At 43.1% G+C, this 15,297-nt stretch overlaps 1 protein-coding gene across 11 annotated transcripts in view; it reads left to right on the top strand.

Moving 5' to 3' along the window:
- The window catches only part of NFIA (nuclear factor I A), a 249,339-nt gene extending 234,414 nt beyond the window's left edge, over positions 1-14,925 (top strand). For all 11 annotated transcript variants that reach the window (XM_059853665.1, XM_059853667.1, XM_059853664.1 and 8 more), the window contains one exon: positions 7,726-14,925. In XM_059853665.1, coding sequence (XP_059709648.1) covers positions 7,726-7,802 — 77 coding nt within the window. In that variant the 3' untranslated portion in view covers positions 7,803-14,925. The remainder of the gene's footprint in view (positions 1-7,725) is intronic.
- Positions 14,926-15,297: the final 372 nt, after the last annotated feature.

Genomic DNA, 15,297 nt, shown 5'->3' with positions numbered 1-15,297 from the left:
TGGGCTCACTTTAATGGATAGAATCTATTTTTCATGAAAAAAGCAGGAAATAAGCTGTCTTTCGTACAAAGATTTACAAAATGTAATCATTGTTGAAATATTCTCTTTGAACTGCCTTGTCCGCAGGGGTGTCTGGCTCCCAATACCCCCGTTTCTTTAGAACACCCTTACAAGTTCTTCTGGTAGATCAGGTACACTGGTGGTTCTGGTCTTTGATGTCTTGAATGAATGAAAGAAAAGCATAATAAAAGAGAGCTGTTGATCAAGCATAAAATACTCTTTAAGCTGACAGAATGGCAGAGTTAACACATTCTAAGCTGCTTTTAGGTTTTTCCTTTTTTCCTCACATTTTCCTGTGCTTTGTGTACAGTGGGGGTTTTTATTTTTTGAAAAGTCTCTGATCTATGTAGTATGCCGTCCTCTAACAAAAACCAAAATGGGATTGTTTCTCTCTCTTTCTCCCTTTCTTTTTCCTCTCTCTCTTTCCCTTCACTATCTTTTTTTTTCTTTTTTTTTAAACAACAAGGGTTGCAGTTTAGCATGGCTGTAGTCAGCTTTCAGCCGACCACGCAAAGTTTAGAAGTTATTTTGCAGATTTCAAAGTCAATTTACTAACAAATAAGTGAACTTCATTGCTCGGTTTTTTAGAAAACTGGAGGAAAAAAATGTAACTGGCAAAATGTTCCCCAAGTAAAGGCAAGACCCTCTTCCTAAAAGCAATTTTGTAAACCAAAAGACGGGGCAGGAAAATGACCTCATTGTGAGAGAACTTTTCTTTTAGAGGCAGAGAAAAGGGAAAGTTTTCTTCCTGTAGATCTAATTTAGATCTTAAGTTCCCATACATTATTTATACATCATATTCAGAGTGCCAGCCTACTCTGCTGACTGGGTTACATTTCAAACATTTGCCATTGATAAGTCTTTGCTGTATTATATTCAGGCTAAATGCGAATATATCATAGCGCAGTCAATCTTTAATCCGCTGAGCTCCAGGTCGGGGCAGCAGGGGGTCCAGCACTCAGAGCATTGGTTTATACTTAAGGAACATCTGGGGCCAGCTGGGACACTTTACTGGAACATTCAGATGTCTGGAACAACAGCAGGAGTTACTGTATGAGTGTGTTTTCATAGGTTTGGGAGGGTTTGGGGTGACTTATTTAAAAACACTAGCTGTTCCCAACTTGAGGTTTGAACCCAAGCAGAAATCTTGCCCGAAGTGAGTTGGTTGGTCCCAGGAGAGAAGTGGTTTTGGACTACTATACATTTTTAATAGTCAGCAGGCAAAAGTGCATATTACAAAATTATTGCACGTAATTTAATGCAGTTTGCCACAACTGGCATTCCCGCAAAAACTATTGGATGCAGAGCTACTGTACACATTGCCTAGAGACCAGTGTCCCTCCTGGGACAGGTTTTATCTGCCTCCAGACAATATAAATGTGCTCGGAGTGGGGCGTGTGACTCTCCCCGGTGCGGATGTTGGACAGTCAGAAGATTCTCTCACTGTTTTATGTCCCTTTGGGGATGACCAACATGCTACTTACGTCCCTGTTGGTATTTCAGTCTGGAAAATATAATTACTAAATAATTAATTCCAGCTCTAAGAAAATAACTTCCATAGGCACAAAGGTGACCTTGTCTTTTATATTCACCTTTCGGTCTTACACAGTAGGATCAGATTTTGGGCCTGGAGAAACTCTGGAGGAAGCACTAGAAGAGTGGGATGAATTCAGATGTGGGGTAAACCAGAGGCAGTTGCTGTGTCTGCAGGAGCCCTCCAGCCAGTCGCACCAGAAGCTGAACTGCCACTGTCTCCCCTCACCCTGGCAACCCTTTTGAAGTGGCATCAAAGGCCCAGTTTTGTCCCCTTGTTTTCACACGACGCACCGTGGGGAAGAGCCTTCCCGGCACCTCTCACAAGGTGATGCCAAAAGGCCCAGTTCACTGCCTAACTGCTCACATTCTCCTTTTATCTTGGCAACCAGAAGGACTCGTTACCCCATTTCACCTCCCCGGGGTTAATGTTCGTGAGAGCCTCAAAGTTCTTGAGGTGACTGAAATGTCATCCCCAAACAAAACAATGCTCCGCACTGAGACCTCACAGGTGCCAGCGGCCGTGCCTTGGGTTCAGCTGGGCTGCCCCAACAGCCGCTTTGTCGCCGAGCTCTAAAGCTGTGAGATTTTATTTTATTTTATTTTATTTTATTTAGGCTCTTATCACAGGTGGGTTTTCCCGCCCAGGCCCGTGCAGCAATCGCTTCCTGCACGCGCCCGGGGCAGCAACGGCCGCAGCAGCCGCCTTTGAAGTCCCGATGGCACCGACCCGTCGCACTGCAGGGCACACAAACTGGGCTTCAACCTACAGAAAACGGCTATCACTGAGCAGGCCTGAGCCCTGAGTGGGTATGGGGAAGCCAAAGCTGCTGTGCGTGGAGTTTGTCAGAGTTTCAAACGTGTGAATGTCCTTAAATAACCTACATCGCCCGGAGAAATAAGCCAACTGTCACACCCAGTTCTGGATTCCACATTAACAACCTCCTTCCGCAGCGTTAAACTTTGCCCTTGAGGACTTTTGTTTAACTTCTTAATTCGAAAAACAGATAGGGAGGGTGCACAGCCCCGGCTTTCTGCACGAGCTGAAAGGTCCCATTGTTGGGGCAGGAGATGTGCAGGTAGAAGCAAACGGAACAAGTTTGGGTTGGATTGCCGTTCTGGTTGGAAACACGTGAGCGGTGCTCGCGGCGAGGCTGGGGGTGAGGGACGGCATGCAGGAAGGCTGGTTTGAGGAGGTTTCCATAAACAATGGGCCTGCTCCTGGGCTCCTGACTCCGGCAGAAACTGCTACAGGAGTCGATGAGGCGCTTTGTTAAATATCCAGAATCACGGAACATTTTCTTGCTGTTCTTCCTGTAGAAAGGAGCTGATTGTCAGGAGTGGCTGGAGGATTTTTGTGTGTCTCTGCTATCTCCAGGAGTGCATAAGAAACAAAAAGACTTGCACTATCAGAGAACCGTAATTGCCATCTCAGACTTCCTGTTTAGGATTCAGTCAAGTAGATATTGTTTATGGATCATAAAACCTTACTACTGTGAGGATTCTCAAATACGAGTTTCAACTTTCATGGTGCTGTAAATTAGGGGGGGGAAAAAAAGTGTGATAATACTCCTCGGAGAACAGTAAAATAGAGCTCTGCAATGGTTAAATGGAATTTTATAAGCACATTCAGTGTGGAACTGTTTTGCATTACATGAGTTGAATACCTTAGAGATGACACACATCTGCAGGCACTTTATTAAATCCTTAGTCAGCACTTTTCAACCTGATGAGATTACTTCTTCATTTGACTGGAGAAAGGGAAGCAAAGATCTCGTACCGGACTGCAGAATTCTTTCTGATGTTTCACCTTGAGCGCTGGAGAAGGACAGTGAGATCCTGGGCAGGACAGTACAGACTCATAGTTGCACCGACAACTGTGTGGCAGCAATTTTACTGAGCAGGACCTTTAGCTCCTGTGGGTGCATGTAGCTCTAAACTCGCTGGGAGAACAGTACTGCAAAGTAAATAGAAGGGAAATAAAACACCAGCTCTTTTATGAAAAAGCACGGAGATAATATCATCCTGACCATACTGTGATAGGGCCCATGATTTAAATGGAGATTTTAAATTAAGAAAGGCAACACCGCCTTCTCCGAGTGGGTGCAGTCGGATAGGTTACAGCACGGCAGGGATGAAATGGGTGAGGTGCTTAGGCATTGAGCAGCACTCTAAAGCAAGGCACAAAATACTTCAGCCGTCTAAATGTAGGGATCCAGGCTTCTTTTTTTTCCCATTCTAAGCTCCCTAATCATGCAAAAAAATCTTTGATAGGTCCCAGCTATCGGGTCTCCAAGTGCCTAATAGGCTTCCTAGACGTTTTCATTTGAGGCCGGAGGTCTCCTCTCCCTAGCAGAAAAGTTTCACAGGTGCTCCAGAGGAACAATGGTGCTCTTCAGCCCTAATCCTGGAAGACTTAGATGTGTATAGGAGGCTTGAGGGGGATATGAGATCTTAATATTAAAATGATTAGCAGAAAAAGGAGGATCATTCTGTGTGTGCGCTTCAGCTGTAAGATGCTCTAAATTAAACCGGTGTCCCGAGAGCGGTGCTGGTGGGATCTGCTGGGTAAATGTGCGCTCTGTGTCGCTGTTCTGCTGCCTCAGCCCATAAAACATCTCATCCAAGTGGGGCTGCAGGAGCAGGCGGAGCGGGACACAGCTGTTGGCGAAGCGCTCCGAGTTTGGGTCCCGTAAAAGCAGCTTTTCACTCAAGGCCATGCAGAGGAAGTTTTGAAACAAGCGTGCGGTTTGGTTTGGGTCTCTCCTGTAAGGGTTAAGTTTTTCATTGGTATTAAGGCCGAGCAGTGTCTGCAGGAGTCATATTGACACCCTAGTGCATGGTAACTCTACTCCTTTATTGACATGTTGCTAGTCAGGAGCACAATAGCGCTCTGTGTCTGCAAATCATTGCTAAAATCATCTCAAGAAAAAAAAAAAAAGTTTGAAAGCCCAACGCGAGACAAAGGCCCCAGAGCTGCACTGCGCCGCTCAAAACTCCCGAGTCAGCAACTTCTATTGATTAAAAACTAACCTTTAAAGTAACTCGCAGAGTGTGTGGTTAGCATTTAAATTTAAACATGTCATGAGTTGATTTGTGTTACTGAATACCAACTCCGAAGGAGTTACATTCACATCAGATTTTTTTTTTTCTAATTCCCTTAAGCAGCTAAAGTATTTCATGAAATGTCAATAGGGCAGGGGGGAAAAAAAAGGTGTTTTGGAGGGAGGGGACTCGCGCCCAGCCTCGCCGTTTCTTTTCCCATGCAAATAGTCACCCCAAAAAGAAAAGTGTGGGGAGCGACACACAATAATTAGACCTTTGTCTAACTTTCCCAAGTGCCAGAGAAAGACAGATTAATTAAATATACAACAGTGTTGGTTTTTGGAGTGGGGGTCTCTCTTGCTGTGGAGGTCATAAATTAGGCAGAATAAATAGTTCAGTGTGTTGGGAGCGGGGCTCGACGTCAGCGCGGCTGGCGGCGGTGGGAGGGCGCAGCGCCGCGCTTGCGGATGGCGGTCACGTCTGGGGCTGTCTGGTTGCCCTTAGCAACGAGACATGATGTAACACCGGGATGAACTTGAACTTGGGGGACTTGAAAAGGGAACAATAGACCAGAGCAATCAATAAAGCCTATTTCAGTGAAGGATTACAGAGCCGCTCTGGGGTAACCTTGTCTGCGAAGCGCGGGGTGAATAGCGAGATGCGTGAAGGAGCGCGGGGCGGCGGGGGACGGACCGACGGAGCGGCCGGGGCGGCCGGACACACGGACCGAGGGGCGGGGGGGCGGCGGAGCCCGGGCGGGCCTCGGGACCCCAGCGCCGCCAGCCCCGGCCCCGCGCGGCCCCACCTCCGCAACCTCTGCGCTTTTTTTTTTTTTTCCCCCTGCTTTTTTTTTTTTTAAAAGGGGGAAAAAAATCAGCTTTTGAAACGAGAGAGGAGTGGCGAGAGCAGCGGCTCCCGCCACCGGCGGGCCATGTGCCGAGCCAGCGGCCATGGAGCAGCCGGACAGCGGAGATGGGAACTATCGCCTGGAACTGTTCAACCCCTCCACTCCACGGCCTCGCAGCCTTTAACCCTTCCGCTCCATCACCTCACAGTTTTAACCCCTCTACTCCATCGCCTCTAAATTTTTAACGTCTCTACTTCATCAGCTCTCAGTTTCAACTTTTCTACTCCATCACCTCACAGCGTTCAGCCATTCTACCCCATCACTTCACAGTGTCCAACCCCTCTACCCCATGTCATCTCAATCTTTACCCCCTCTACTCCATCACCTCAGTCTTAACCCCCCCCAAACTCCCGTCATCTCTCAGTCTGTAACCCCTCAACTCATTCACCTCAGTCTGTTGCCCCTCTTCTCTTTTACCTTGCAGTTTTAACCTCTCTACTCCCTCCCTTCTTGGACCTCACCCCCTCTCCTCCCTGCTGGGCAGTGCCACAGTTGCTAGTCCGGCCAAAAACTGTCACACTCAAACAAAAAGTGTGAGGGAGAACGCTGAAAAGTTTGGAAAAGTTGGGAGCTGGCAATAGCCGGAGGTGCTGGCGGTGGTTGGAGATGTCTCCAGCACAGCACAGCCCACACTCCACGTCCCTGCACCCACCTAAAAATCAGTAGGGCCCCGCAGTCGGGGAGGAGAACGGGACTTGGCTCCGCTTCACGAACCCTGCCAGAACTTTCCTCTGTTTATAAACTTTACATATGAGAACTATTTCGTTTAATTGCAGCCTGAGTAAGTCTAAATATAAAATCTGTAGGCAATAGATGAAGCCGATATGGGACCGGTGTGTTTGTATTCAGAAGGGCAAGCAGAGGAAGAGTTAGTTAATGAGGTGTATTGGAAGCAGGACAACTTCTCCGATCCTGCTATTTATTTTACCGGTTCCTACCTCCATGGCAAGACCACATAATCTCCAAGTCCCACATGAAACTTGCCTCAGAGTCTTCCGTAAATGTTCATAAGTCCTCCCTGAGCTGATTGTGCTATCAATCACGTCAGAGGCCGAAAAGGAGCAGAGGAAAAACTTGGTAAAACTTGTCATCGGTCCGTGCGCACGCACGGACGCACCTCATATATTACAGGAGCCCCAGCAAAAAAACGGGGGGTATCAGCCACGGCTCTTTAATACCTGAGCCTTTCTTGTTGTATTACTTTACTCCAGGCTAAATAGTTGCTGCTTGTTGGTGTATTCCCACAGCAATATGTCATTGCCAAGGAGCATCCCCCCGCGCGCCCGGTCCCAGGGCCTAACACTGCTCTCATTCATCGCGGGTTCAGGTTGGGCTGACCCTGCCAGGGCCGGGATGGGCTCTCCCCGGTGCAGTGGCACTGCCCCTGCTCCAGCAGAGCCCACTCCAGCTTCCCAACTGTGTTTATTTTCCTATGGAGGAGCGAAATTGCTTTCTGTGCTCCGGGCATCTGCGCCATTGGGTTAAGGACGGTATTGTTGCGGGGCTGAATTCCCTGGGAATTCCCTCCCTATGGGAAAAAGGAGAAAAAGGGAAAAAAAATATTTTCCCAAAGAAAAGCTATTAGTTGAGGCCCACGTTTTGTTTTGAAACACAAGTATGGGCAGAGGTACGGGACATTTTCACTGATCCACTTTCCCCCAGATTTGCTTTATCCTGGCTTTTCTGTAGCGATCCACATTTCTCCTAAGAAAACAGCCCTGTTGTTGAATTTCTGTGCATCTGTTCCAGCGAGACAGTTGAAGCAGGGCAGTATAAAGCAACAGATGCTTATGCTGGCACATGCCTAAATACCCAAGAAAACCCCGACTGCAGGGTGATAAATGGCACAGAGAGGCGAATGTGTATCGCCTTTTCAGGGGATTAGACAAAAGTGAACTGGAGGGATCTTCAAGCCATCATCTATTAAAAAGATTGATAACTTGTAACGTGACATGACCCCCGCGTTCATCTGTAGCTATGTCCAGGGACTGTCGGAGAGGGAAAAAAAATATATTGATTTGTACAGTATTTTTAATTAAGCTTTGTAATTAGGTCAATTCGTCACGGTCTCAATTAGCCCCCCTCTTGGCGGAGGAGGCTGGCGGCCGTGCCCGGAGCCCTTGGGGAAGCGGCGAGAGCGAGCGGCCGGGGCTGACTCTTCTCCCTTCTCTTTTTTGCAGTCCTGGTACCTGGGATAAAAGTCTCCGCTTCCCACCACGCACCGGACAGACCACCAGACCCCTTCCCACCTCTGTAACACGGAAGCAGCAGCAACGCAGCGCAGCGACTTCACATCGGCGGAAGGGGAGGCGAGCAGACACCGACAGCAAACTCGTACATGGAAATGGCAAACGTTATGGTTGAATGGCAAAGGCCGTAACTTTCTCTCGAGATTTGATTTTAATTTTTCTTTTTTTTTTTAATTTTTTTTTTTTTTTTTAGACAACTTTAGGACTGTTGTAATTTCTCATATGGTGCTGGAAATGGTTGGGCTTCATAACTTTTGAAGTGTTTCATTGGTAGTGTAAGCGTTAGGTGACACTGAGTAGAACTAGCCTCTGCTGCTGCTTACCAACTCGCTGTTGTAACACACTTTCCATATGGAGCCTAACTGTTTTACAGTATCCTCATCGGATTTTCCCATACAGGTGTGAGACTTCTTGAGAAATCATGAAACACACTTAAACTATAACTTTTGTAGTAGCTGAATTCTGCAATATATAACTTACCGGACAGACATAGAGCATGGTTTTTTTTCTGTAACATATCGGGGAAAAAAAAAATGCAGGTTTCTTTTTTTTGTTGTTGTTGTTGGGGTTTTTTTTTCTTTTTTTTTTTTTTTTTTTACAGTCGGCACTTAGAGACGTAACATGAACCATAAGAGCATTGTCAACAATTTTTTTCCACTCGATTGCAGAGCGATTTAAAACATCAAACTACTACTATTCACTTAAAAAAAAAAAAAGAAAAAAAAGAAAAAAGTTTGAAATGCTGCACTTACATTTAAAAAAAAACATTTTTCAACAATTTTCAACAATTACACAAAAATTCACGCAGAAATGGGGAAGTTGGTCTGTTTTGACAGAAACTGACAGGAATCAATCAAAACAATCGAATTTTGAATTGAGTAAAGTGCAATTTCATTGGATAGCTAAATATCTTTGTAAGATAGAGATTGTTGAAAATTCTATTTTTGTTTTCCAAGTCCTTCCACCCCAGGACTCTAAATTATTGGGGTAAAAAACAGCCTTGCAAGAAAAAGGGGAGCTATTTTTGCTTTTTATGTTTTTTATTGTTGAACTTGTATCCCTTTAAAACTGAAGGAAAATTAAAAAAAAAAAAAACAAATCTAATGGTGCTTTTACCACAATATGTTAACTACATTAAATGCTAATTAATCATTTTCTGTTATCAAAGCACATAACTAAAATGAAATCATAATATCTGTTAATTTTATAAGCTAAAAGTCACTATAATGGATTATGCCAATTCTGACAAATTTTACGTGTTTCCGGCAATATAGGGTTTATCAGTTCTCAAACACCTTGGGAATAAGAGAGAACGGTCCAGAAAGTAAAAACACCTTCGTGTCCCTGAACTGGTACATTTTCTGGACTGTGAAGAAATCATTACAGAAACGAACGATGCTGATCTTCTTACAACTTATGCCAGTTCAAAGCAAGGGCACTTGCTGAAGAAGAAAAAAAGAAAAAAAACAGACAAATAAGTAGAAAATGAAAAAAAAAAAAAAAAAAAAAAGAAGTTTGGACCCCAAACGTCCTGTATCTTATGTACAAAAAAAAGGAAAAAAAAAGAAAAAAAAAAGAGTGCAAGTGATTTTTTCTATCAGACAGCGGAGCACCCCTTTGCTTCACATGCAACTTTAAGAAGGTTTCCTATACTATACATATATATACGTTCTGGTTGGCGAGTCCAGCTAATCAGAGAAAGTCTCTGCATGTTCTAGTGTTAGTAACTAATTTTTATATAGTTAATGTAGGGTAAAGTAGAGTGCATTAAGACACAATATTGTAATCCCTATTCCAGGCACTTGCCTTTAAACTATGTTTGTTCGACCCTTCAGAAGGGTTTCTACTACTGTCCTATACAATCAAGTAACTGAAATTCTTGGGAAGACACTTTGCTCCTCATCTTTTCCCTGAAACGATGTTTTGTTTTGTTTTCTTAATTTGCACGAAACAAAAAAAAAAAAAAATTCCATATCAATGTGCCTTGCCCTGGATAGCGATTATTTGTGGAATTGTTGCACATGTTCCTATATTGAAAGGGGTTTTTCCCTAGTCAAGCATTTGGAGACACTTTTTGTAAATGTGACTTTTATGTCAGCCATTGTCAGTTCCAACATCTAGAATTAAATAGGATGTTAGTTGTTCCGCAGATAGGAGTAGTGTTTATTGTCCTGTATGGTCAGTGGCAGTGCTATTCTGAGATCTGTAGATGCTAGATTATCAGTATTTTTGGATGTTGCTGCATTTTACCTTTTATTTGGAGTCTTCCTTTTTTTGTTTTGTTTTCTCCCAGATATATGAAAATATGCAATACCTGCTTATATCATGTAGAAAAGCTTAGCAATTATTAATTTTTCTTTTAATTTTTTTTTATTTGACCAAAGTTGGTGCTGCACTTGACGCAGTGTGTTTTAGGTGTTTGTCTTTGTACTTTTGTGATTTTTGAATGCACATGCAGGAAGGGCTCTTCTTAGAGAAGCAGTCAAACTGTGAAGCACTAAGCTGAACCCTGCTTCAAGCAATTTTTGTTTTACAACTGTTCCTTTCACAAGCAAGCCTTAAAAAAAAAAAAACAACTTCCTTTTTCTTCAGATCCCACACCCATTTTTATTAGCAGACTGCAATCAATCCACATTCAATAAAAGTATATAATGCCCATTTTTATATGCACGTTTTTAAACTTCCAAGTTCTGAAAATTGTTTACTGGTTATTCTCTATTTAAGGAAAAAATAAAATGTTTTGGATTTTCATATGTGTCTGATAAGTGGTTGAGTAGTCATTTTGCTCTATTGTATTGTGTGATTGTTAGTATATGGTATCACATCCTCTAGCCAGCATCCTTTGCCTTCCCTATAGCACTTAGCTGGGCATTACTTTATTAAGACATATGTGCACTAAAAAAAAAAAAAAAATAGCAGCTTTCAGTGCTTCACAGTGAAGGGAAAAAAGCCTAGACAAACATTTTGTCAGAACCTTGCTATGAGACAAGGTATTACCAGTAAATTGGTTGTATATACAATAAAATTGCACCCTTTTTTAAACAAAACAAACTAAGCAATAGTTTGGGCAGTTAGTTGTTTTTAGTGAGCATGTTGTAGTCATGGCTGCAAAGAGAGAGAATTAAACTGCCCACTCAGAAGATATGTAATTTGTATGTTGTATAGTTTTATTGATTACACTGATTTATTCTACCCTATTTTATAATGCAGGACTTTTGTAATGTTGTTTAAATGAGGAAAAATTTCTGTCAAATTAGCTTAGTGGAATTTCTGATTGTTCGTTATAAAGGCAGCGTTCATAGAATTGCTTTTTTTTTTTTTTTTCCTTTGGGAACTGGATTTAAGTTAAAAACTTTCCCGTTTCCTTTTTTTGTATGTATTTAAATACAGTTATTTTTCTTCTCTCAATGGTATAGCATATTCCTATGCTTGAGAAGTATAGGCTACTGAAGAACCATTGTAAATGGACATTACAGGTATGCTGTATTTTTGAAGGTATTTTTGTCATATTAAGTTTGATGACGCTAAAGTTAGGGAACTCTGAGCAGAATTGCGAGAAAAAAAAATGTTTTAAAGGCTTTAAAACATTAGGTAGGAGGTCAAGGGTGTTAACCAACAGGGGTTGTAAAGTATTACACACTAAATTCAGTTTGCGTTCACCTTCCTCTCACGCAGGAAACGCGGCAGTTCCGTTCTGTGCAGGTGTAGAGAACAAACAGTGTTTTAGTCCTCCTTTAGAGGAGCGGGGAGGCCAGCAGGGATGGGCAGGAGGGATGGGGCATCCATCCATCCCTCCATCCACCCACCCAGCCATCCATCCATCCATCCCTGGATGGTCCCGGCGTGCGGGTGGCAGCGGAGCCCCGGCCCCGCACCGGGCGCTCCTTCGGAGCCGCCCAAGAACTTTTTTTCCTCCCCGCCTCCTTCTCTCCAGAACTGTCAGACGCACAAATTCTCTGACCTGTGCCCACCCCCGCCCACCCAAATTTAAAGCCCTAGGGATGGCTTAGCGCGAATTGACTTTTTCCCAAGTTAATTCCTTTCTTTTTTTTTTTCCCCCCTCTTTTTTTGGGTTTTTTAAATTTTTTTTTTTTTTGAGCGAGGGCACTTGCTTTTCTCATGCCGCACACCCCAGCAATGCCATTATTATTTATTCTTTTTCTTTATAATAAAAAAAAAAAACTTTCGGGCTTCAAGTTTAGGCAGCCATGGTACACTTTGTCTCTGTTGCTTGTTCCCCCTCCCCTTAAGGTCGAAGGGGAAAAGAAACACCAAGTTTTCTCAACTCCACAGTATTCAGTCAGCCCACAGGAATATGCAAAATCCCTCTAACATTTTTTTTTTCTTTCTCTAGTTCTCTTTGTTCCGTATATTTGCAGCTTTGTAGTAACAGTGTTATAAAATATTTACTGTACAAAAATACAAAAAAACCCAGATACATAGCCTAAAACAGGTTTTTTTTCCTTGTGGTGAATTATTTTTTTTTAAGAATGTCAGTTAATATTGTACTTTGCATTGTGTCTCTGGAAATATCTTTTTTTTTCTTTTTTTTTGTTGGTAGAAGGCCTCCATCGAACAAAATTAAAACCATAACCGGCATGACAATGTAAGGAGAGCTTCAATGGCACCTAAACAATAAATAAATAACAAATTCAACCTCATGAGGTCTGTCGGAGGCAGGTCTTGTGAAGTTAACACTGCCTGCTAGGCAGGATTTTCATTAAATCAAGCTTACAATGCCAATTTTGTCTTGAAGTCAATGCATGTATTACTGTTTGACAGTAAACCCAGCTATGCCATCATCAAGTCCAAGGCTGCGCAATAGTCTAATTAGTATCGAGTACATTTTCCTTTTATTTTTTCCAATAAAAAAGCAGTGGGATGAAAATTGCTTTGATATATAGCAGGTAACATTGAAGCTATTCCATAGCACTTAACTGTAGTGAATACTGTGTCACCAATTCTGAAATCAATTTAATGTTTAATGCAAATCCATTACATGGTGCTATTACAGGCTGGCAAAATGATTTACAAAAATGTGACAACTTGGGCTCAATTCACTCTGCTTTCCAACAATGTAAATGCATAGCAGTGTTTATCTGCATGAAAACTATGCACTAATCTATCTGAAAAAAAAAAAAGAAAAGAATATATCAACTTTGGTATCTACTTTCCGTTTACTTCGATCCTTGCCTTTTCGGTCATTGTTATAATGCCAGCTTTAGGACAGAAAGAATTATAAGAAAACCAGCATAATACCTGATATATTAAAATGTAGTGCCTGTGAAATCTGTATTATATTGCTCTTCTGAAGTAAGATTTTTCTACACCGGTAGCCTTCGCTGTCTGTCAGAACCTTCTGATATAGGTGATGTAAAATAACCGTACAATATTAATGCATGCTATTCCATAATGCTTAGTAGCTGTATGAATATTACTCAAAGTTATGTTAGTCTTTTTTTCTGACTTGGTTCTTGTCAGATAGGTTTAAAGATATTTCACTGAGAACGCAAATTCTGTCTTTATTGATTTGGGGTGTTTTCAGTATTTTGGAGGTATACATTTACTTAAATTCAGTATTACTTGTGTTTTGGGTTTTTTTTCTTTTTTTTCTTTTTTTTTCCTTTTCTTTTTTTTTTTTTTTTTTTTTTTTCCTAGAGGGCAGGACATGGTGTTTGAGACCAGAAATCCGTGCCTGGTAAGATTTTCGTCTCGAAAAGCTACCCTAAGAATTCAGAGAGCTTGCTCTGAAGAACAGTTCAAATTGAAGGGACAGTCCTTTAAACCCACAAATGAGACCGAGCTCATGTTGCGAGAGATTTCTTAATGGGCAGCGGTGAACCAGGTACCCATGCTTGACCCTTCTTCACACCAGACTTCCTCATATAGAAAGAAAAAAACCCTTTTAAAAAAAAAAAAAAAAAAAGAAAAAAAGAAAAAAAAAACCTCATGTGGTTGTTTAGTTTCATGCACAGTTGCAATATTTTTCTTCAAACAAACTCTGTACAAAACTTTGGGCCCGATTCATAAAAGCTCCTTTGCTATTAACACGGGAGGCTGGTGGGCTCCTCTCCTCCAAATTGAGGGTGGCCCTCCCTCCCCTTCCCCTCTCCGCCTCCCCCAGCCCCGCGGAGACCAGGAACCGGTGGGAAGGGGCCGTGGAGGAGGCGAGGCAGCGCAGGGCCATGCTCCGAGCCCCAGAGGTGCAGGTTGGCAGGAGGAAAAGGGGGAGGAGGGCTCCGGCCGGTGCCGGGGGCTCGGGACACCGCGACTCGATCACAAAAGAGATCTTGTCCGCACCAGAACAAAACGCGCTCGATCGCTACCTCTGAGCTCTAGAGAAACCCTCCGTCGGGGCGAGCGCTCGCCCGCAATGTGAACTTTTGTACTTTGGATGCTTTTTTTTTTCTTAGGGAAGACTATTTTCCACTTAGTTAATCTTCTATGCTCGAGCATGAACAAAAACAATTGTGTTGGGTGAAATCCCCCCCCCCTTTTTATCTGCATCCACAAATTTAATATGAGGGGAAAAACAAAAAGAAGATGAGTTTCTAGACGGAGCATGGTAGGGCGAGAGCGCCTGGCTCGGCATCCGCCACCGACGCCGCTCGTCCTTGTTGCAACTGCTGCCTTGGGGACAGGGCCACAAAATTCTTGGGGAACACAATCAAGGAGAAATCTCCATTTTGACCGGCTGTGCGGGTTCTCCCGAACTCTGCCCAAGCCCAGTCCCTCAGCAGCGAGTTGAGATTTGAGGCGCTAAAATTTCCACCGGCCGTGTGAAAGATCTGCTGCAAATTCACTTGACACCCGTGTTAATACCATGTCGTGTTCATTTTTTTTTATGAGTCAGGCCCCTCGTGCCTCTAGTATACTTGTATTGACTCTCATAGTTACCATTTTAGTTTTACTGTGTTCTGTGAAAAAAATTGTAATTGGTTGAGAATCACTGTGGGCATCCATTCTTATTCAACTAAGTCTCCGCAGGTTTTTTGAGCTGGTGTGGATTAGTTTAACTCTTGTATTCAACCATTAGTGCTACCACCTTCTCACATTACAATACAATTACTGGAAGCAAGTACTGCATTTCCTATGCAACAAAAAAGGAAAATAAAAAATTGCTAATGCTAACAGGCCGTGTTGTTATTTACTCCCAGCCGGGCACGGGGTGGGGTTGCGGCTGTAGGACCGTGGGCATCGCCGGCCACCGTGGGCATCCACCTCTCCTGGCCCCAGCCCTGCAGCCTGGGCAGGCTCCCAGGCAGCAGCTTCACCCCAAATCGTGGGGATATTTGGTTAAATCGAGTCACTTTTGTCACATTGGCCACTCTTCCCCGTGTTTTTGGTGTCCTGTCGCACAAAATCGTTCCAATATCGGATTAATCCTCAGCAAATCTCTGCAGATTAATCATTCAAATTAAAGAGATGAAGCACACCTAGGAAAGATCCAGGAGATTAATAAATGCTGCAAATGCTACAATGCATCTTTAAATGTAGCTAAAC

This window comes from Haemorhous mexicanus, chromosome 9 (genome assembly GCF_027477595.1).
Source record: "Haemorhous mexicanus isolate bHaeMex1 chromosome 9, bHaeMex1.pri, whole genome shotgun sequence".
Taxonomy (NCBI): Eukaryota; Metazoa; Chordata; class Aves; order Passeriformes; family Fringillidae; genus Haemorhous; species Haemorhous mexicanus.
Note: the sequence above shows the minus strand (reverse complement) of the source record. Positions and strands in the feature narration are given on the sequence as shown.